Source organism: Excalfactoria chinensis, chromosome 20 (genome assembly GCF_039878825.1).
Source record: "Excalfactoria chinensis isolate bCotChi1 chromosome 20, bCotChi1.hap2, whole genome shotgun sequence".
NCBI classification, from domain to species: domain Eukaryota; kingdom Metazoa; phylum Chordata; class Aves; order Galliformes; family Phasianidae; genus Excalfactoria; species Excalfactoria chinensis.
In genome coordinates, this window is record NC_092844.1 from 3,203,032 (window position 1) to 3,225,199 (window position 22,168).

Genomic DNA, 22,168 nt, shown 5'->3' on the forward strand with positions numbered 1-22,168 from the left:
GGCGGCGGCCAATAGGAAAGGGCGAGAGGCGGCGCGCGGAGCGCGGGATGGGCGGGGCTCGTGGCGGCGCGTCGTGGCGCGGTGGGGGGGGCGGGGCCTGGAGGCGCCTTGGTAACGGGGGCGGCCGTAAGGGCGGGAGGGCTGTGAGGGGATCGGTGTGAGGGGATCGGTGTGAGGGGATCGGTGTGAGGGGATCGGTGTGAGGGGATCGCCGTCTGCCCGCCCGCAGGTGGGAGTCCCGGCCTGCCGGCTGCCGTGGTGCGAGCTGGGTCTGTACGTGCCCGCCCGCTTCTCGGGGAAGGCGCCGTGGGCTTTACGTGCTCGTTACCACAGACGGATGGAGCCCGCCGCCGTACTCCTGCCCGGGTCCGTAGAACCTGAGGTATTTTGATTTCTTCCTGTGGGACGGCACGAGCTTTTCTGCATTGTGTCCTTTTGTTGTGCCTCGAAGTGATGCGTTCTGTGTAAAATAATCCTCTTTTCTTTTCTCTACCTTTTCCCACGGGTAGACGCTGCTGTGAAATACGGGCGGGGGGTCATTAGGACACAAATGTGTGTCTTAGAAGTTAACGTTTAGGTGTATGGAGCAGAAACAGCTTAGAATAAAACCCTTCCAATGGCTCCCTGGTGAGTTTTGTTCCTATCGTGGGGTTCTGGAGCTGTGAGGTGGTTCTGGTTTGCTTCCTTGGCAAAAGTTGCCTCACTCTTTCCTTTCTTTTAAGCTGTGTGACTTGAACACGTCTGCAGTATTCAACACTGGAGGTGTTGCTGTCGGGTATCACTACAGTTGAAACAAAAATGCATTCTGTTGCAGTGGTGCCATCTAATGGAGTAGCAAAGTCTGTGACTGCTGAAATGTGGTGGTAGAGGTGACAGCATGTTTGCTGTATGAAAGTGTTATTCATGTTAGGTATCATAAATCTTGTTTCCAACCAAATAAAAGCAGCATTCGGTTCCAAAGTGAATGCACCATTGGAATTCAGAAAATTTGTTCCATGTTTTACTCCTGGTCCTCCAAATGTCCCCACCCTGACCCTTAAGGAGCACTGGGACTTTGTGTTTTAGAAGCCAGCCACCTTACTTTTAGAGTCCTCTGGTAACTATCTGGGATATTGATCTAATTAAAAGCTCTCCCAGCTTTAACGGAGCTGACAGCGAGGAAGAGTTACCTAAATAATGAGCTGGATTACTTATCTCTGAGAGCATCAAGGATAAGTTGAGTTTCTATGAAGAAGAAAATGCTGAAGCTCAGTAATTTAGATTAAACTCTAGCAATAGTGCTGTTAGTGTTACCCAGGAGATGTAGCACCTTATTTCACACATATAACAAGTTGGTCTGGCTGCTTTTTTACATGAGGTAGAATATAACCTATTTCTCATTGCTGACCTTGTGAATTGTTGCACAGAAAAGTACGTTAGCAAACAGAACAAATGCATCCAAATAAATCTTAGCAGCATTATTTTTATTCTTCGCATGTGCTGATACCATCCAGTTATTTCACAGACTGAAACTTCTGTGACTGCTCCGACCTGTCTTTGTTATTGAGGGATGTGGTCACTGACTGATTTCCCCTGGTAAGTTGAACTTTGTTGTTTTGAAAACAAAGCAAGACTTGACATCTGAAAGTTAGTGGGAGCAGCTAATTGCAACCAAAGTACCGGTGTGTATCTTAAGGACAATCGTTTTAAATAGTAAACTTACATCCTTGGTTGTAATCTTAACTTTACCATTCCTGGAGTCACACAAGTTTAAGCTGTCCTTCCTGTTTTGTTTGATCTTGCTATGCCCTTAGAGAAGGGGGAATGGTCCTTGCTGTGATCTAGGTGACTAGTTAACTACAGAGCACCATATAACTTATGATTTGGGATTCTTTTCCCCCCACCAAAACTCATTCATAAGACAGGTACTTAAGATGGTTTGTGGTGTTTATTAGCAAAAATCAGGTCTTTAACACTGCTAATAACAAATAATATTTCCTGAGCCAGAAACATCAGCCATTTAGGTAGAAAGAAGTTGGGTTTTGCATTTCCAGTTATCACATGGCTTCCTGTGTAGAGCTGTCTTTCCGTGTCAGATCCAATGCTGATATTTAAGCTCTCTTGAACACTTGCTTACATACTTGATTCTCACAACGAAGCTCCTACAAAAACAAACAAACAAAAAAGTAACCAAAGGAACCATCTCCAAAAGAGAAGGCAGATCTTTTGCCGTGACCACTGACCATCCCTGAGCTGCTGTGCCAAGTTATGCTTAACATTCTGCATTTGGCAGTGCAAGATGAATAAGGATGAAACAGTGAAAGTATGCTGAGGGTTGGACTTGATGATCTCTAGAGGTCCCTTCCAACCCCTGCAATTCTGTGATTCAGCTGAACTAGCTGAAAGCAAAATACGTTCCTTATGTTCTATTACATGTACTCTTCAGGTGGAAGACAACTTGCACATTGTGACTACAATATAGGTTGCATTTTCTTTGTCACCCAGAGACAATTCTGAAGTAAATCAAATACCAAATGGAGGTCGTCTCCTTCAAGCCAGTGAGTCCAGCCCCTGTTCTTCTTCTCCCCAGCCTGGACACAGATAAGTTTGTCATTGTCCCAGGTAACCAGGCTCTGTTAAAAAGAAACCAAGTGTTTGTTCATGTTACCTCAGTTCCGAAATATATCTAGCAGGCAGTATCCTTTCTTCCTTGATAAAATGTACCTAAATTAAATATTGTTGCTGAGGGAATGTGAAAATTTAATCACTAACTCAGGCTCTTGCACCTGTACTGTGTTAAAAATAGTCTTACTGAATCAATTTCAGCTCACCGAGGCTCACTACAGCACCTTCCTTCTGTAAGAACACATTGATTTCTGAATTATTCAGTCTTACCTTGCATTTTCTGTTATCCAGGCCTTTATTGTCTTCTTCAAACTCTTCCCCGATTTTAAATTGGAGCATATAGTCTCTGAATGTGCTCGTGGTATGGATGGAAAACGAATCGCCATCCTGTTTGATCACTTTCTGAGGCTTCAGCATTTTTGCTATCTTGCGTGTTGCAAAGTCAATACCTTTGACAGAAGAAAGAAAGCATTGAGTTGCGCTGCTCACTGGATGTTCTGACAGCTGGGATTTACCTGTATTGCTTCCAGAAGCATTTCTGCTATGCAAATCTGGTTTTGCTGTTCTTGTTTTGGTTTTCTAATCCCACAGAGGTGTTATATATTACACAGTTAAGGCATGTTCTTGAACATTTGGTCTTCTCCCATATACTCAAGACCCTAAGAACTCCCTACCTATTAGCTATAAGGAATAGCAGTTATTGATCTTTCATCACCCTTTGAGAGAGGAAAGGAATGATATGGCATAGTTTTTTTGTGAGGCAGTTTCTGTAAGTCTGTACTGAAATGCAAAAGTTGCTCAGTAGACAGAGAACTATTCCCTATCTCTGAAAAATGGTGTACAAAAGTTCTACTTGTAACAAGTATCATGCTGAGAAATTCCTGAAAGCTGCCAGGACACCTGGGTGACAGGCTGAACTGACAGCTAATGCTGCGTCTTTAATCAGATAACAATTATCCTTCTACTATGTTTTAGAGGGGGGAAAAAATCAATATCTATATCAATATCAATTAAAATGTAGAAGGCCCCTCACAGGGGAAGAGAGAAGAATAGGGTTAGGTCTTTTCACCTACCTAAAGCTGTCATGTAGCCTTCAAAGTTGTCATTACTGACAAGGTTCCAGGTTCCACTGAAATCCACAGGCATTGCTACTGTGGAAAGGAGATACAGTCAACCCCTGCTGTCCAAAAAGCAGAAATTAAGAAACAGATTTCCAACCAGGCCTTATATGAGAGCCTGTGGGTGGGATTATGTTTGAGAGCATTGATGGTGAAGGGGAGGGGTGCTGCTGCCGAGCCAATAGAAAAGAGAATATTTGTAGATGAGCTTTGGCTGGGTTGGAGGGAAAAGTTCACGGTTTCTGAAATCTTTGTATGGAGCAAATGTTATTAACTCAAGAGTCACAGCACTAACCAAAAACTGCTTTAAAAGGTTTCTATCTTGTGTCTTTTAAAAGGTATCATGGACATGATTTGTCATTCCTAAGATTCCCTGTGTGTATATTCAGTCTGAAGGTTTATGATTTGAAATCTAGATATTTTTTTGAAAAGGAGATCTGCCCATGAAGTGGGATCAGTGTCTTAATGCTGTAATTCAGAGTAATAGTAGCAAGCAATATATCTCATGGTTTGTGTCTGTAGTGAATAGTAAGCAGCATTACTGTCTAGTGGCTATAACAGGAAAATGAAAGGCAAATCTTATTTGCACGTTATTCTCTGATGTGACCCTAAACACAGCCCTGCTGTGCCATGGTTTAGCTGTTGGTGTTCTGACTCCTTTACTTCTGTTACTTATGTCCTAGCTGAACCAAGACCCAGATTCATGGGCAATGTGCAGAGTGAATGCAAAATTCTGTTTTCTCAGATACTTTACCAGCCAGAAAGTTTATGTAACAGCTAAGCCTGAAATGACAGATCTAAGGGCCTGAGGTTTGTTCACAGTTCTACAACTGTATCTGTGCTTTCTAGAGGAGAGCTGAATTTGTTCACCCTGAAGGATCTGAGGAGGTGATATAGCATCCTTCTGGAATTGAAAGGGGATCCTACAAGAGAGCCTGTGAGAGACTTTTTACAAGAGTGTGTAGTTATAGGACAAAGGTTAATGGCTTTAGGCTAGGAGAAGGTAAAGTTTGATTAAATGTAAGGAAGATATAGTGAATTTTCTTCACAGTGGGGTGTTGGAGCATTGCAATGTGCTGTCCAGAGAAGCTGTGGGTGTCCTGTCCCCAGAAATATTCCAGACCAGGTTGGATGAGCAGCCTGAACTAGTTGGAGGTGTCCCTGCCCGTGGCAAGGGGGTTGGAGATAGGTTGCCTTTAAGATCCCTTCCAAAACGATTCTGTGCTTCCACAAAAAGAGAATTTGCTATTTTCAGTCTAAATGGAAAAACTCACAGCTGCTATTTTATCTATTCAGGGTAGTCTGAGTCAAAGGATAACAGTTTGCAGAGAAGGTTGTTTCACTGAACTTTAGCTACATTTTTGGAGCGGACAGTTTGACCTGTATGACTCACAGAGTCGTGTGGGTAAGAAATCAAGACGTCAAAGCTTCTTTCCTGTTTGCTGATGGATATTGTTCTCCAACATATACTTAGCTAGGACTGGCACAGAGGAATGCAAATGAATGCTCTTTGGGGACTCGGATCATAACATTTCACCCACAACTCGTTACTAGGAAGTTGCGATACTTGAAGAGCACTGTTGTGCGCTACTGTCTCTTCCAAGATAAGAGAAATCAGTGCTGGGATAAACCCTCTGTACAAATTTGGGTTAAAGATGTAGTTGAAAGCTAAGATCCTGCATATTGCTGGGATGTAGTGTTTCTTTCTGTAAATCAGTGCAGAATTTCAAACTAAGACTTATTGAGGGACCCAGCATTACTATTTCAAGGCTAATCCAAGGAGGTGGCTGTGGAACTTTTTGTAAGAGCTGCCTGGTGTCCTGTGATGGTTCATGCAATCAACAGACATCAGATTTGGTTAATGACTACAACTGGCATATTACATGCAGTTTATTTTATTGAAAATCCCATCACGTGTAACTACAGGAAAATGCAGTGAAATAGTGTCTGATAATCAGTGCTTTATGAAACATTAAATTATTATTATTACTGTTGAATATGCAGCTTCTCTAGAAGTGTACAAAGTACACCCATACACACCAGTCTCATTACTCAGAAGAGTAAACCTATAGCACATTTTTACACCAAAAAGTGACCACATAGATAGGGTGCTTTCTTACTCGATAGATCTGCTCTGTTTATTCAGAAACATCAACCAAGTTGAGTAATTAAATTAAATCTTGTTCTTTGCTTTTATCTGCCACGGAGACAGCAGACAGAAAAGAAATACAGATTTTGTTCTTTCCCATGCACCGTCCCTTAGTATCATTACTAGTGTATCATGTAACATGTCCCTTAGTATCATTACTAGTGTTGATCATGCATGAACCCAGTTTCCTTATCGGAAGACAGTGTAAACTTGCCTACAAGCTGCACTACACTGCAGGGGAATGATCCTAGTCCCACTGCAGATTACGGCTCTTCCCACTGAAGTCTTGACTCCTCTTTTATATGAGCCCTGCACACCCTCAGAATCTCTCATTCCGTTGGCTTTGTGAATCTGAAAAGTGCAAATGGATTTGTTGTGTGTAAATACTGTGAAAAAGCCATTGACCTGTTAGCATCTTGGAAACCTGGATGCTTCTAGTAACAACAAACAAAGAATGGGATGGCAGAAAAGAAAGGGAGGTAGAATTCAATTGCCATGGCATTCACTGTGCCTCTCTAGTTTATGCTGATATAAGAGAGACGATGTTTTGTTAGATTGTAAACCAGATCTCCAGCAAAGAAAAACATTCTGCTTCCTAGAGTCCAGCTATTGCTTCTCAACTCCAGTAGCAGCAAACAATTCTGTCTCTCTGTATTTGGCTCAAAAGTAAAGGCTCAGTTATTGCTGGAAATAAAAGGAAAATGGTATGAGAATCAGCAATGATGCTGTTACTAACTAATATCCATTAAATCAAAGGCTATAAACTGGTTTTTGAAGTAGGTCTATCCTCACTTGAGAAACGCTGCTGAACTTAACCTAGAGCTCTGGAAATGTGAATGGAAAACTAAAGCACGAGGCATTTGGGGTGCAAATTGCATGGCAGCAAACAACAGGCTTCATGTTTGAAAGGCAAGCAACAGAAAGCGTGGTATAGCTAGCACCTAGCAGCAAACTTCCTCCTTCCACAGGAGGTAACCAAATAATTTCTTTAAGTTGCATCATGTGTTAGCAGTTAGAAAAAAATTAATGATTGCAGATTTACTCTCAGAAGTGGAGTATGTCAAAGGAAGATGGCTTTGCTACTTACAGCACTGAGTTATTTGTGTTCCTGTTTCATAAATAGCAGTTAGAGTAGTCTGAGCTAAATCAGAATGCTTTCATTTGTTTGGTTCATATTTGTAACTCTTATACGCTACTGTAAATTCTTGTATTTTGTTCACTGAACTGTGACAATATGTCTAAGATGTGATAATCTTATAATTGGATTTTATAAAATGAAGGTTGTATAGGGCCCAGTGGTTAAACAAACCAAACCTTGTCAGCAGCTACACATCTACTGAAGCCACAGAATTTGCTTGCTATTAACTGAAAAAAAAAACATCTTTGTGTACCAAAATTATCTTTTCAGAAAGCAAATGATCTGTGAAGTGCCTGCTAGTTCTTAGAATCACTTGCATGTTTCTGTAAAGGAGCCAAGGTAACCCCAGCATTCCTGTCTTCACTCTCTAGACTATACAGATCGTTTTTCTCTATGTACGCCCGCACCACATCAGGCACAAGGTAACGAATGCTTTGGCCTCTCCGCAACGCTCTCCTGATTTTGGTGGAGGAAATGTCATTTGTGATCCATTCTTCCACGAGATGAATGTTATTCTTGTATTTCCACAAAATATCCGATTCATAGATGAATTTCTGAGTGTTGTTTCCAGCCCTGCTGATGCATACAAGGCCATAATTTTGTATGATTTCAGTGATGTCCTCCAACTTCCACAGATTGGGGATCCCAAAGGATTCTAGCACGTCACTTCCACAAAGCAGTTTAACCTGTGGGACATCTTAAGGAAGAAAAATAAGTAAGAAACATGGTGTGCTTTGAAGAAACATGGGGACATTTAATATCTAGGTTACCCCCCTGTATCTTGGTTAAGATGAGACAATGGAATGTAATAAAAAGGATTCAGAGCATATAATTTATAGTTAGTATCTTTAATATATATAGTTTCTCTGGGCAGAAAAGAGAAAGGTTCCAGAGGCCCATAAAATGATCCTGTACCCAGGTGCAAACTGAATCTTGGGGCTTACTGTTTTCCTTTCTTTCTTGAGTCATTTATAGTTTATGCTCCAAAATTCTAGGCTATAGATGGAGTATAGTGAAGTTCTATAAGAGGAATGGATAGCACTGACTTCTTCCAGCTGAAGTTTCTACTAACTGAATATTTTTCATGTCTGATATATTTTACTCTTACAGTTGTCTTGTTACAAAGCCTACTGCTGTATGCTATGGGAATCTGGGGAATAACCTTCACTGAAATCAGAAACAAGAACTAGCAGGGAAAGAAAAGTTACTCATCAGCACAGTCCCCTTGAAATGGCAACTATTTTTAAGCATTTAATTTGCAAACAGACTTAACTTTTTCCATCTGGACTCTGATTTTTCTTCTTAATGGGGTCGTGCCTATTTGGTTCTTGTTTCCTCTTCCGTCCTGGCTTTGTTAAAGGTAAAGCATTCTGCAGACTAATGGTAGGATCAGGGGATGAAAGCTTTTCATGATGGTGCCTGCAAAATAGACGTATTTTAGATATAGAAGAATACAGGGAAGAGTATTCTAAATAGAGCCTACTAAATGACCTTTCACCACTTCCTCTTGTAGTACCTGCACAGAAAACCTATCCAAGAAGGGAGCAGCTGGAAGGGACTTGTGAGAGCTGGTCTGTAAGATGATGCAAGTGTAAAGATTTCAAAGCAATGACTGCAAAGTTCATTTAAACAGAAGCTCATTTTATAAAAAGAACCTCAGTGAAGTAATAATGACTGAAAGAGTAAAAAAATGTAACAATGTAAGGAAGTATATTACTGTAAATGATCCTAATGCCAGGCTTTGCATACACAAATGGGCAGTGTAACAAACTCAAGTGAGAGAAACTTGCATAGCTTATGTACTCCCTATTCTATTCTCTTTTCTCTCCTCAGGAATATGTTTTCAGCACAAAAACTGGATAGAGCCTAAGAAAAGACATATAAACATAGAAATTGTTCATGGTTTTTGTGTATCTTTTGGACTTGCAATCCTTTGTTTAGAATACTTATGTAAGTAGTACTTCTGACTTCAGTGAGTCTATTCAATATGATTCGGGGTTAACCTGCTAACTTCTAGAGCTAACACCGTTCCTTGTCCTCCTGTTGGTTCTTAAGATTTTTAGGATTTGCAGAAAAGTACCTTAAAACTTTTACTGTTTCCAACCACTCATTCTGGCTGCTTTCCCAGTCATCAACTTCCACCCAGTCTGAGTTGTTGGTAGCTAATTTTGCCATGGTTACTCGGTGATCAGCGCTGATCAGACCCTTCTTCTTATATGCATCACCTACTGGTGAAATGATTCCTTTGATTACTTTGTATTTTCCTGTTGGGGAAAAAAGAACAACACATCATCCCATCACACGAGAACACAAAAAGTGGTTGAGCAGATGTTATTTCCAGAGTATTGTATGTAAACCATTACACACCCATTATTCACTGTAGTCTCTGAGAACACCAATGACAGATCCTATAGGCAGCCCAGTGGAAAAGTATGATATATTTCTGCCACTGTATGAGGCAGTACAATTAAGTAATTTCAGAAAGAAAAACCATAGAACCTGTGCCTTAGCTCGTTACAGTCAGTAAAAGGCAGTCAATACTTGAGAATGTAGACTAAGGCCTACAGCATTTAGCAGGAATGATATATAGCTTCACTACTTAATTATTTTTCCAAAAATAGCTGTATAAGTATCTCAATGGAGAGCTATTTTAAATGATATGAATTACCATCCTACCTGTCTCGTGGAGATAGTCCTTAGCCAGCTCAAACAGCCTCAGATGCATGTTGGTAATGGGATTGAAGGACCCGCAGGCCAGCAGCACTACTTCTGTCTTCCTGTCAGGATCTTCCATAGCCATTCCTTGTGGCTACAGAGCCAAGTGCAGGACGTTGGTTCTAGTTACCAGCCTGGTTACTGCAAGAGAGGAGATTACAGAGCAGTTATTTCTACTTGTGTGAAGATGATTTCAAGAAGCTCATTGACAATGGACAGCTCACAAACAATAGCAGCAAACCAAACAAAAAAACTAATGGAGATCATTAAAGCCCCCAACCACAGGGCATGCAAATGGAAACTGGAATATATTACGGGCTGTCTTCCTGCTGTTGCTGTTTGTGAGATGTTTGGGGCATCTGTGTTGAGTGCTGAATAGTCTGTTATTTCTACAGCAATAGCAATGCCTGGAAAAATCCCAAGGTCAGCCTCACATTCAGCCTCCTTTACAAAGAGACAGAGATGCTCGCTGCCCCCACAGTGTCGAGATCTCATCACAGCTAAATCTTCAAACAGCTTCTGTCTCCTAACTTCAAATAGCCCTTGAATAGAAGGAAGTCTTGCAAGGCTTATTATGAGGTACATCTGGCAAGTTTTAGTGCTTCTCTGTGCTTTCAGGAGTTACACAGACTTTTAACATATTCTTTATTGCTGCAGAGTATTTCAGTGTTTGTAGGGCTCCGTGTAAGTAGGAATAGAGCTACAAGAGTTACCATGGGAACAGGCAAGGGAAGGAGCTGATCTTGTCTTTGTAATGCACAGAGGTCCCCCTTACTAAAGAAAGTGACTCCTGCAAACTGCCAAAGGATTGATTTTCTGTTAAAAAAGAAAAGCGAGGGCAAAAATAATGGAAGATTTTAAGATGAAAATGTATCGTGCCTTTTATGGCCTCAGTCTGACGTCCTTTTTCATCCTCAGAAACAGGTAGCTATTAATTCACATACAGTCACCTTGTAGCACCGTGTCTGTGCTGATGTTAGGGATGTAACCATGGGCCCTGTGTGCACCTGCTATTGCAAAATGAGCTCCTCATGCCAGGTACTCAGTGTTGGCATCTCTCTGTAGAGACTCGAGAAGAAACAAAGTACAGCTGCTGTCAGTCAGTTTTCAGTAAGACAGCCTGCATTGTGTTCCCTTCTTCATAAGGAGGAAGAGATGCTCGATGATGTACATGATCCTGGCCAGACATGTTTATACATAGGCACACCGTGCTAATACGGGACGCCATCGCTATTTGCTGTGCTGCTCACAGCCATGACAGTACTTGGCTGCACTGCACTGAATCCAGCAGGTTTTGCCCACGGCACATCTTGGCCCAGCTCTGAAACCCGTTTCCTTCCGAGGCTGAGCGGGTAGCGGTGAGCACACGTTGGCCGAGTTTTGTATTTCAGAGGCAAACCTTCACTGAAGCACGCTCACATACTTACAGAATATCACCCTCCGTTTGCGTTAACTTTTTACTAGGCCCGCCAGCTGCGGCTCCGTCCCCGCAGTCTCCTCCCACCACAGCGGAGCCTGCCGCGGTCCCGGCGCAGCTCCTCCCGGCCCGGCCTCACTCCGGCAGCTCCGCGCCCTCGGGCCGCACCGCGCCGCTCTCCGATTGGCCGAGCGCGCCGGAAGCCGCTCCGCCGCGGCGCCCTTCCCCGCGGTCCGGCCTGCCCCAGGTGAGGCTGCGGGGCCGGCGGTGCGCGGTGGGGCGGGCCGAGTTTGAGGGCCGCGTGCTGGGCCGGCGCTGCCTCACCTCCGGCAACGGCGGAGCGTTGAGGGAGAGGCGAGCCGCAGACGGGCCTCGGGCGGCGAGAGGCAGATTGCGCTTCGGTTCCGTCCTGTGGTGTCTCCTCCCCCAGCCCTTCCGTTATCTGTGCCGTACCGTGACGGCGGAAGGATCGTGTTTCTTCGTGCGGATTGCGCGAGCCTTTAGTGCTAAGCGAAGGGCTGGAAGCAAGGCGCTGCCGAGTGTGCCGGTTGGGTCGTTTGCTGCGGCCTATTGAAGAGCAGGAGTTTCCCCTGGAGTGCTCTGGTTTTCTACGGGTGATGATTTTATTTAGGGTGTTTGCACGCTTCGGAAAGCTCAGTCTGGGTGGTTGTTGTTTCTTAAATGGTTCCCTGAAGGGCAGCTGAAGAGAAGATGGACAGGTTGAAGAGTGCTTCTGGGATGGGAGGTGACAGCCTCAAGTTGTACCGGGGGAGGCTGAGTGACATCAGAGAGGATAAAGGTGGTGAGGTGCTGATACCGGCTGCACTGTGGAGTCACACACCACAGAGGTTTCAAAGAGAGGAGGCGGGAGGCTTAGGGACATGGATTGCAGGTGGATGGAGTAGCGTCAGATTGGTGGTTGGACGTGATGATCTTAAGAGCCTTCTCCAACCTGAATGATTCAGTAGGAGCCTGTTGTTGTGTATGAAGGACGTGAGGATATCAGTAATTGGTGCTTGGTTTCACAGGTGTTTCCATGTGCTGTGGCTGTTTGAGTTACTAACTGGCGTATGACTTTTTCTACCAAACAAACCAACAGCCTAACATTTCTGTATTTCCACTGCTGGTGTCTCAAAGTGCTTTTACTAGATACTCCATCATTGAGGTATTATATGTTGATACTGGAATCGTTTTAAAACCCGTCTGAAGCTGTTGATTCACAACAGTAAAATGTTATCTTTTCTAGGATTGTTATGTAACAACTTAATATTTTCGTATGAAACTTGAAAATGGCTTCAAGAGGAACAACAGAGACCAGTAAACTGAAACAAAACTTGGAAGAGCAGTTGGACAGGTTAATGCAGCAGCTTCAGGATCTGGAGGAATGCAGGTAATAACAGCGGATGCTTTCCTTTGAAATAGGGATATTTTTCTGAATTTACTGGCAGATGAGAACTGCACCTCTCATAAGTCCAGTGTTTGCTGTGTGTTTTGCAGTGACTATTTTTCTAATTATGGTAAGATGGTCAGGCAGTAAAAGTGGCTTTAAAAAACCTTTTAATTAAGGTCATTCTGTTGCCTTGTAGAAAAGCATCATACCGAACTATGAAGAAAATCAACTCTGTTCCAGCTGAAACCAGGATATTGGGGCAATAATAATCATTATGGTTTTCTTTAAAATGTTATATTTCAGTGGGATTTTTTTAACTCATGTGCTTTTTTAATAGCAGTTATTTACTATTGTGTCCATGTTGCTTTGTCTTACGGTTGTGAATTTTTATGTATGAGGAAGCATGTTTCATGGTGCATTCTTGTGTTGTCGTCTCCATGTTACAACTCAAATTGAATTCCATGAACCAACATGTCTTGTTGGATCTTCTTTAGAGAGGAGCTTGATGCAGATGAGTATGAAGAGACCAAGAAAGAAACTCTGGAACAGCTGAGTGAGATCAATGACTCGCTGAAGAAGATTATGTCTGGAGATATGACATTGGTGGATGAGCTCAGTGGTATGCAACTGGTAAGTCTGATTCTTATGCAGATCTGTCTAGCCTATGTGTTATCTAAAACTACCTTGAATTCTGCTTGGACTCAGTGAAACAGTAGATGGTCTTCTGTAATATCTAGACAGGCACGTGGTAAACCTACGTTTCTGTATCAAATGCTTTTGTTTTGTAATATATTTTCCTATGAATACTTGGTTAGGCCTCTTCATCTTAAAATAGAGGGGGAAAAAAATAACAATAGCTGTCACGCTCTTGGAGAGGAAAAAGCATGGGAAACAGCAAGGCCTGAATATTAGAAAAGCATATATAATAATATAAAAGATGGGAAAATCCAGGACTGTGTGTGGAGAGTTCATGCCTATTTACTAATGGTGAGGGTAATGTTTCCTGTGTTCATGTTACTGGTTTGTATTTCAGAGACTGATCCAAGTTCAAATGCAAAGTACTGTAGAAGTGACTCTAATTTTAAGTTCCTTAGTGATCTTTTTTTATTCTAACTTGTAAACTATTCTGATCATTTTGTCTTTTTGAGTGTTTAATGAAAGCGTGATTCATCTCTTCTGAGCCAGATGTTTTATGTTTTTGTTTGCAGAGACATCGTGATTTGTCCAAACATAACTGTTGTGAGATTTAATATAATAGCTCTGATACTCATTAGAGGAATTTGAATGGCAACAGGAGATTATTGGCATCATCAGTTATGTTCTACTTACCCTTGGAAGAACTGTAGTCATCAGTGTGGGCATTAAAACTGCTAAAGATAGTGTAGCCCATCCACTTGCGTTATATTAATATCAGGAAGTTGTTAGGAATTTAATTAAGACCTAGATTCTAACTATAAGTTTCATACCTTTTTCTCAGAACGATTGCACCAATTAGTGGATTTTTTATGTTTTTTCATCTCGGTTCTATGCTTATACAAACAAGCAAAAGCTTTCTTATCAAACGATTCAGAGGATATTAATGATGCTTTCCAGCCTTCATTAATTTTCCCATGCAGCTATAGATTATGATTGATGTTAGTTCTGGTCATTTTTCTTCTTTTCCTTGCAGGCAATACAGGCAGCCATCAGCCAAGCATTTAAAACTCCAGAAGTAATTAGAATGTTTGCAAAGAAGCAACCAAGGCAATTGAGGACAAGGTTGGCAGAGGTGATTGTTTCTGTTTTACTGTAAAAACTGTTCATTTGAACTAGATGCTTCAATTCTCAATGTTTGCAAGAAGAGATTGAAATTACTGGGAAGCTTAAAGTGTTTTGGCTTTTTTTTTCCCCCTCGGTGTACAGATGGACCGGGACTTAATGGTTGGGAAGTTGGGACGAGATTTGTACACACAGCAGAAAGTTGAAATCCTGACTGCCCTCAGGAAGCTCGGTGAGAAGGTAAAGTGTTGGTATGGTAGCTAGCTGGTGAATAGACATTTCTATCTATATACTGGATTGGTATTAAAGAATTAAAATAAGAAATTATAACTTTTTTAATGATCAAGTGTGGCAGCAACCGTCCTGAAGCCCTTTGCTACTAAACATACATCAAATACCATCATACATCTATGTGAAGCTATTACTAACTTCAGAAGCTGCCATTGTCAGGCCATGTGAGTGAATCACATAGAAGCTGGTGTAAGGTGCCAATGAATAAGGAAGCAATACAAGTTGTTTATTAGCTAACTACTACCTATCAACCTGGGAGGAGCTATCTAAAGCTCCTGACACACTTTAAGCTCTGACTTAATTCTGTGTTGTTGATAATACCTATTTCTTGGTGTAAGAAAAATAACCTTGAGAACTAGGTGGTAAACCTTGTATATCCCTGGTAAGTATATCAGTGCGCAGAACAATCCCAGGTTCTCTTTTCTTGATTGTTTTTTTTTCTTTTACCACTAGAGGGAGGAAGAGAAGTTGTTTCTTCATGTTGAAGGTATATGAAGGAAATGGGTTGCTGTGTATCTCTGTTATATTTTCCTAGTTAGGAAATGAGGAAATGTAATGGAAAAGATCAAGGGAGTACATTAGGAAATGTTTTCCCTATGAATATGTTTCCCTATGAATATTTTTATTGCTTGTCTGTCAGAAGAAGAAAAAAATATTTGGAAATGAGTAGAAAGGCTAACTAAAATTGGGAACAGAATGTATGAAGATATCTAACCCTCCTGTTACGAGTTCCTTGGGTAACCTCACGCAAGCTTATGCTTTGACAGTCTCCTTATCTCTTAAAATGGTCAGTAGCCTATTTCACACTGGTCTGCCTAGTACGGCAGTTCTGTTCTGAAGGTTTAAAAAGAAATAGTTGATAGATGCATGTTTATCTGCACATTATACTGCTAAACGTCTAGTAGTCAGATGCTTGCTTACAAAACATAACTAAGGTAGAAAACTAATACTTCTTCCTTAGTTCTAACACTGTTCTAAATGTACCTGGTGGTCTGTTGTAGCTTCTGTTCTTATGTATGAAACTGATATAAACACTGCAAATGGTTTTATGTGTTTAATTCTGCTTTAATTTAGTAAGAATGTTTATCTGAGGCTATTCAAATGAGCAAATTTTAACATAGAATGTGTGCACCTTCCAGATGTAGATTATTGCTTCATTATTATAAATATTTTATGGGCATCTGTCACCAAGACATCAGAGCATAAACATAAAAGCAGAATCTACATGTGTAAATGTCACTAATGGTTCACAGCTCTGCAAAGGAAGAGACCATTTTCTAGGTCATTGACTGTTAATGTGGTCAAAGCTGGCTCTGTTTTTGCTTTTACTGGTAGGTGATGCAAAGCACATTAAGATCTTAACTCATTACTGTATGGAACACGTGACAAAAACAGTAATCAACAGCCTTTGCATGGTTGTGGTACAGAGGTGCATGGTGACCATTTAAAAATGATCACTGGAGGTCTTGAGTCTTAGTGGTATGTATGTGCTGCCCTTATGTGGCTGACAGACAGTGTTGAGGAAGAAATTCAGTAGTAGGGACAGTAGCTTGCATTTTTACTTTGGCTTTTACTACTAGAGGAAGCTGCAGATTGATAGCCCCTGTAACCTGTTGTATTTCATGTTTATAGATGGTGGCAATATGCACAGGTAAGATACCGAGTTCACAGTCAGTGCCTTTTTTCCATTTAGCTGACACAAGATGATGAGACCTTCTTGTCAGCAAATGCAGGTGCGGCCCTGAGCCAGTTTGAGAAAGTCTCCTCTGACCTCGGTGAGTTTTCATTCTCATAAATCCTGACTGCATCGCCTCTTTGAACAGCAGCAGATATAAATGCCAGTGATTCTCCATGAAAAGGAAAATACAAGCGAGAGGTTGATGCCAGTAATTTTTGATGTACATTTTTCTATTTTAGTAACAACAAAACTGTGATACACCCTCAGTGAGGGAACGGCTATGCAGCAAATAAACCCAGTGACAACTGGCCGGAGAATGCTGAATTTTTCCCTAATGCTGAAGGCTTAAATGCTCTGTCTCAAGCAGACAGTGTCACTCTTAGAGTTAAACAATACTTTTAATTGCTCTTCAGGAGAGCCTTTTTCTCTGCTTGATGCAGAGGATTCTGCAGTTCTGGCACACTGTCAGAATGTAGTTTAAAGCACTCTTCTTGCCGTGATTGTCATAAGTCTAATCACGCTGACAAGAGCAAAAGTTCATTTACATTATACATTAAACAAGCATGGCAGTTCATTCTATTAGTACAGTTAGAGTTGTGATGAAAGAGCTGTAACTGGCAGGAATGTGCCAGACTAGGTCAGGGTACAAATGAACTGGTTTTCTGACCTAACTCTCAGTACTCTTCTTTCTGAGAGTGCAGGCAAGGTGGGAATCCCTTTGTTCAAAGGGGTACTTTATTAGAAGCTCTCTACAGAGCTAGTTTCAGACCTGTCAAATCCAGCATGTCTCTTCTTTTTTCCCTTTACATGAGCTCAAGTGTTCTAGTTTTCAAAATGTAGGTTTGATTTCTTTTGATCTTGAATGTTTTGCTTGATTTGTATATAAGGAAATTCTCTCAAATACGATTTCTACTAATACTAATAAAAGTTTTTTCCCCTCTCGAAGGGTCAGGAGACAAAGTCTTCGCTCTAGCAAGCTTTGAAGTAGAGAAGGCAAAGCAATGAAGAGGTGTGTGAGACTTGAGTCTCTCCCGTTGTCAGCAGAATTGGACTTGGGTCGTATTGTAATTGTTTGGGTTTTTTTCTATTTTTAAGATGTTGCAAAAAAATTAACAACCCATCAACAAACCTTCAGCCTCTTGGGTTCTTAACCAGAAGAAATGGAGTAAGCAGCCTTAAAGTGCACTTTGGAACATTGGTGTCTGCGTACCCCTCAGTAACATAAGTTCTGAGCTTAAACACAAAGTGGTACTCTGAAAACAAAACCTTCTCATGACTGTCTTTGAAAAGAATCAGCTATTTTCAACTCTTCTGAATGTGTGTTTCTCAACTATTAAAACATACACTTTTTGCATATTGTTGTAGCAAGCGATCTTTTTCAGGAACAGTCCTAAAGAATAAGTTATTTGGGGGTGATTACTGTAGTTGCTCTCAAACTCTTACATTTTGTTCATGCTCCCTACTAAGTATTTTACAGGAGGAATTTGCATATATTAAAACTTGACGTGGTTTATTTGAAATGCCATCTTTCTACAAACTGTTTGCAGAAGAACCAAAATGAGGCTGTACGCTGATGGTTGGCCCTGGCCTACTTGTTTGCTGTGCACATGAATGAGTGCCATTGTGTACCCGCCTTGATTGACAAACAATGGAAGCCCTGTGGGGAGACTTCTGGAGTAATTTAACCTTGTATATTGAAATGACAGGGCATTGCTGGGGAATGGCAATGAGAAAGCCCTTTCTGTTGACCTCTTTCTTGAGCTCTGGGTGTAGAGCTGCGTGCTACCGTTACTTCCCAGGATTTCTGAGACAGCACAGAATAGCTTTAAAGTAGAAACAAGTTTTTTAAATTAAAAAAAAAAAAAGAAGGGAGAAAGCTCTCATTACATAATTGGTGCAAGTGTAGCTGTCTAATTATCAGGTGGTGCTGCTGTGCAGGGGAAGGTCAGTGCCTCCACAGGGAGGTTAGAATCCTGAATAATTTCAGAGCGAAGGAGGATTTAAAATCTCGTCACGTTTTTAGCTCTGATTGTGGGGAATGTTGCTTGGGACTTTAGATCTGTGTTTGACTTTGTGACAAACTATGCTTCGTATTTCTTTGTAAAATCAGTATGAAGTATCTTTTTCTTACAGTACCGGCGCTTTCACATTGTCATTCCATAGTTGTGAGCACTGAATTAGTTGAGCTCACTGGAAGCCTCAGATTTTTTTTGGGTTTTATAGTTTGCATTTCAAGTTTGCTTTACCCTTGGCACACATTCAGGTGCTGATCTAAATATATAAGGAAAAACAACAAGGTGTTTCTTAATTGAATTTCATACTTGTTCTCCTTCTTATTCTACCCTACCACTAGCTAGAGAAATGGATATAGATGGGATCTATAGGAATGAAGGTGACCTGCTGTTTTGAGGAATCCTGTAGTAAATATAGCAGAACATCGATGCTTTACCTACTGTGTGAGTATCTCAGACCTTTCTGCAAGCCCTGAGCCTCAGTGAGAACTGCCATTAAGCCAAGTGCTATGGATAAAGTCTTAAATTTCAATGGCCCACTGGCACTGTTAATGTCTGACACTTAAAATAAGTGGGTAGCATGAATTATAAACCGAAAATTAACATGATCAGTCTTAATTTAGATGGTATTTACAGGAAATGAATACACTGTAAATAAATTTGTCTAATTGTAAGTTAGGACCTGGAGTCAAGTAAAGCAGAATATGGGAGTTTTAGAATATTTTTGCTAAAACAGATAATGTTTTGAAATCTAGTCTTTCAGAAGTGAAGATTACACAGGATGGACTGCATGATTTGTGTCTTGAACTAATGGATTTCTTTTCTTTCTATTTTTTAAGAAGCTTCTGTTTAGATGGGCTCTTTTGTGCACTATATCAGAATTGTTTTCCTGTCTGGGGCAGAATTATCTTCTCCGACAAAGGCTGACTGCAGCTTTAGAGCTGAGAGCAGCTTATTAAAGTCGTTATTAGACAGTCTAAAGTTATTAAAAACAAAACAGTCCATGGGGACTGTAGCTGCCTTCTTTTTTTTCTGCTCATTACTGGTGCTAAGTAACTCTTTTCCCTCTCCCAAACTGCTTGCAGTATTAGCATGTAAATGAAATTTCTCAGCAATCCCCCAGATCACAATAAGTTTACTGTGCAATTAAATGGAAATCCTTCCTTGCGGTTGTAGGGAGGTGCACATTTCTAGAGGAAACTTTTAAAATTGATTTGCAAACACTTCGGCATTTATTTATTTTTTTCAATCTCCCTGCACTGCAGGCAGTTGTAGAGTTACCATTCAACTGAGCTTTGACTCAGTATCTTCTTAATGTTATACTGCTTCTCCTCTTGAAAAGATCCTTTGTGATTTAGGTGTGCAAAGATGAGGCAGAGGAATGACCAAGATTATTGAAAGGTTCAGCTTAGCAGGCCAGACTTCCCTTAAGAAAGCATAGCTTGAAAGGCTGGTTATTTCCTGCGGGATGTCTTGCTATACATGTAATTTAACCAAGGAAGGTGTTGCCAATATGAAGCTATTTATACGTTGGCCCTAGCAGATAGTTGTTTAAGGTAACCTACTTGAAGTGGTTAGATGAATTGCAGAGGTGCAGAGAAGTAATTGGTGTGCTATGCTGAAGATGTAGCCAAATAATCTTGAGATGTACCTCCATCAGTGTATCTGATGTTTCTCCAGGGGCTGGGAAAAAAAAGAAACCATGTTCTATTTATTATAATAATCATTTGCTCAAATAAAAATTGATTACAAAAGAAAAAGCTTCTAGGTGGAAGTGTGATTTTGTGGTTTAACGTACAAGCTTGTGATGTTTGAGTGCCGTCCTTGTTTCAGCATTAGACCCGGGCAGATCACTGATCCTCTGTGGGTCTTTTTCTCCCAGACTAAAATACAGATTATGATACTTGACGATCAAGTGCTGTGAAGCTGTCATTGATCGTACGTTACTTTGAAGATTAAAAGTGCTTTGTTTTTTGTTTATCGTTTTTACTTCTGAAATAAAAATTGCAAAGTTCAGTAGCTTTAAACACATTCAGCAAAGTTGCCTGGAGTTCTTTAGGCCGTGTATAACATCCCTTTTTTCATCTTCTTTCTCTGTAGGGTGAATCTAGAGGTTGTACTGAGCAAAAAAAGGGAAGGAATGTTAGAAAGCAAAGTGAAGCTTCAAATGCTCTGTTTTTGTCTCCTTGTACTCCTTCCTTCTTTGATCTTAAACGGAGAAGCAATAAGTTACCTTTGTCTTAAGAGATCTTGTATTTTTTCCTTTAAAATCCCTCATTAGTTTATCAGGTTACCTTTCCTGTTAAAATCGGGTTCATTTTGATAGACAATTCTGACTTGGTAATGTCTAAGTTCGTGTTTTCAACATGCCTCCAAAAATGGGTCAGTATCAATCACAGATGTGTTGAAAACCCCCAGGCAGAGCCACCTGCAAAATGCAGTGTGAGAGCATTAATGTCTGGGTAAAAATCTGTTCTTTTGTTTATTCAGTTAATATCCTTGTAAGAGAGAGCCTGAAATTAAGCGCTGTAATGTTGTTATCATATAAAAGTGCACTTTGTAGCTTTGTAAATACCAAGTGTAATAGGGGAATAGTTCTGGTTTGGAATAAAGCATAGAGCTGGGAAGGTTTTGCACCATCCAAATGAAACCCAGATTAACAAGGTTGAATTTCTCACCCTTTTGGTTTTGTTTTTCTTTTTTTTCTTTTTACATTAAAGGGCTATTTTGTTCATGCCTTTAAATCTGTGATTGTGCCTCCTCAGAAATTAAATATGGCAGCTCAGGCGGCTGAACTATTTATTGAATTACCTTAGCTACACAAGTTCTGCTAGGCACTAGCCATGGGAATTTCAGCCTACAGTTGTGGACCTCCTTCTGCCCCTACAGGTGCCACGTGTGAACAAATGTGAGTGAGTGGTGGAACAGCATTAAATGCTCAGGAACTGCCAGACTGTCTCTGCATCAGGATGATTTGGATAGACAGGAATTATCAGCCTATGCCCGAAGCATAAAAGATTACCAAAAAAGAAAAGATTTCAAATTAAAAACAATTCCCTTGTTTGGTACACACACGTCTTTGAGAGTAATGCAGTTTTCATTACTGTTGCATGGTTAAGTCCGATGAATAATGAAAGCGAGGCTTGTGTGTACAGATGCTGCTGCAGGCCCTTAATGAGAGAGAGATGCCAACAAATGCAGAGGAACTGGAGGCTGGAAGCAGCTGTACTGTGAAGGAATCCTAAATGAATTTCAGAGCTGATTAAGAGAACTGGAGATCAGAGGAAGAGTGAGTAGAAAGTATTTTTTTCTAACTCAAGCAGAGATTCAAGGGAGAAGGTTTTGTGAAGTTGTGGCTTATTAGAACTAACATCAGCCTCATTAAATAGAGAAAGTGATTAGAGAAGTGAATAGAGAAGCTATTGAAAAGTCCATTTAATCTGTTAGATTTTCATAACATAATATCCAACAGTTGTACGATACAAGGAAAACTAAGCCTTGGGATAACTAGGCTTTGTAACCCTGCTGGTCAGGTGTTTTGTTCCCAGCAAGTGGGGTGACAATGGTTAAGATAATGCAGTGCACTTACATCTTCTGTTTATTTTATGAAGATCTGTGTGTTCCCAGGGAGCTGAACAACCTGATCTAGCTGTAGGTGTCACCGTTCATTGCAGGGAAGTAGGAAGAAACCTTTAAAGGTCATCTAGTCCAAATGGAACAATGCTATGATTCTATGAACGGTGTTCTGCTAAATCTTTTTCAGAGCTAGGAGATCAGGGGTCTGTAGAGCATCCATCGTGTCCTTTGACAATAAAAGTGACTGTAAAAAGGCCAAGATGTGACCTTGCTTGAAAGCAGAACTTGCAAATAAGCTTGTTGGTAGCAAAAGAAGGTGAGT

The 22,168-nt window shown here is 40.9% G+C and overlaps 3 protein-coding genes across 8 annotated transcripts; 1 reads left to right on the forward strand and 2 right to left on the reverse strand.

The window, feature by feature from the left end:
• Positions 1-116: 116 nt before the first annotated feature.
• LZIC (leucine zipper and CTNNBIP1 domain containing) lies at positions 117-20,950 on the forward strand. Of its 5 annotated transcripts, none has more exons than XM_072354221.1 (7): positions 117-382; positions 12,388-12,531; positions 13,026-13,161; positions 14,201-14,299; positions 14,434-14,529; positions 16,274-16,355; positions 17,205-20,020. In XM_072354221.1, the coding sequence occupies exons 2-7, from the start codon at positions 12,431-12,433 to the stop codon at positions 17,261-17,263; spliced, it is 573 nt and encodes a 190-aa protein (XP_072210322.1). In that variant the 5' UTR covers positions 117-382; positions 12,388-12,430; the 3' UTR covers positions 17,264-20,020. The 5 variants fall into 5 exon arrangements, with proteins under 5 accessions (XP_072210322.1, XP_072210323.1, XP_072210321.1 ...); XM_072354222.1 differs by having other exon boundaries at positions 129-366; XM_072354220.1 differs by lacking the exon at positions 117-382 and adding an exon at positions 11,250-11,388 and having other exon boundaries at positions 17,205-20,950.
• RBP7 (retinol binding protein 7) lies at positions 1,914-3,815 on the reverse strand. Its single transcript, XM_072354421.1, has 4 exons — positions 3,678-3,815; positions 2,875-3,053; positions 2,511-2,612; positions 1,914-2,141 (listed from the first exon to the last, which is right to left on the reverse strand). Exons 1-4 carry the CDS (start codon positions 3,748-3,750, stop codon positions 2,091-2,093), a joined length of 405 nt encoding a protein of 134 aa, XP_072210522.1. The 5' UTR covers positions 3,751-3,815; the 3' UTR covers positions 1,914-2,090.
• Positions 5,579-11,568, reverse strand: NMNAT1 (nicotinamide nucleotide adenylyltransferase 1). 2 transcript variants are annotated; one of them, XM_072354217.1, is made up of 5 exons: positions 11,466-11,568; positions 9,686-9,865; positions 9,090-9,273; positions 8,283-8,428; positions 5,579-7,706 (listed from the first exon to the last, which is right to left on the reverse strand). In XM_072354217.1, the coding sequence occupies exons 2-5, from the start codon at positions 9,807-9,809 to the stop codon at positions 7,306-7,308; spliced, it is 855 nt and encodes a 284-aa protein (XP_072210318.1). In that variant the 5' UTR covers positions 9,810-9,865; positions 11,466-11,568; the 3' UTR covers positions 5,579-7,305. The 2 variants fall into 2 exon arrangements, with proteins under 2 accessions (XP_072210318.1, XP_072210317.1); XM_072354216.1 differs by lacking the exon at positions 11,466-11,568 and adding an exon at positions 11,152-11,292.
• Positions 20,951-22,168: the final 1,218 nt, after the last annotated feature.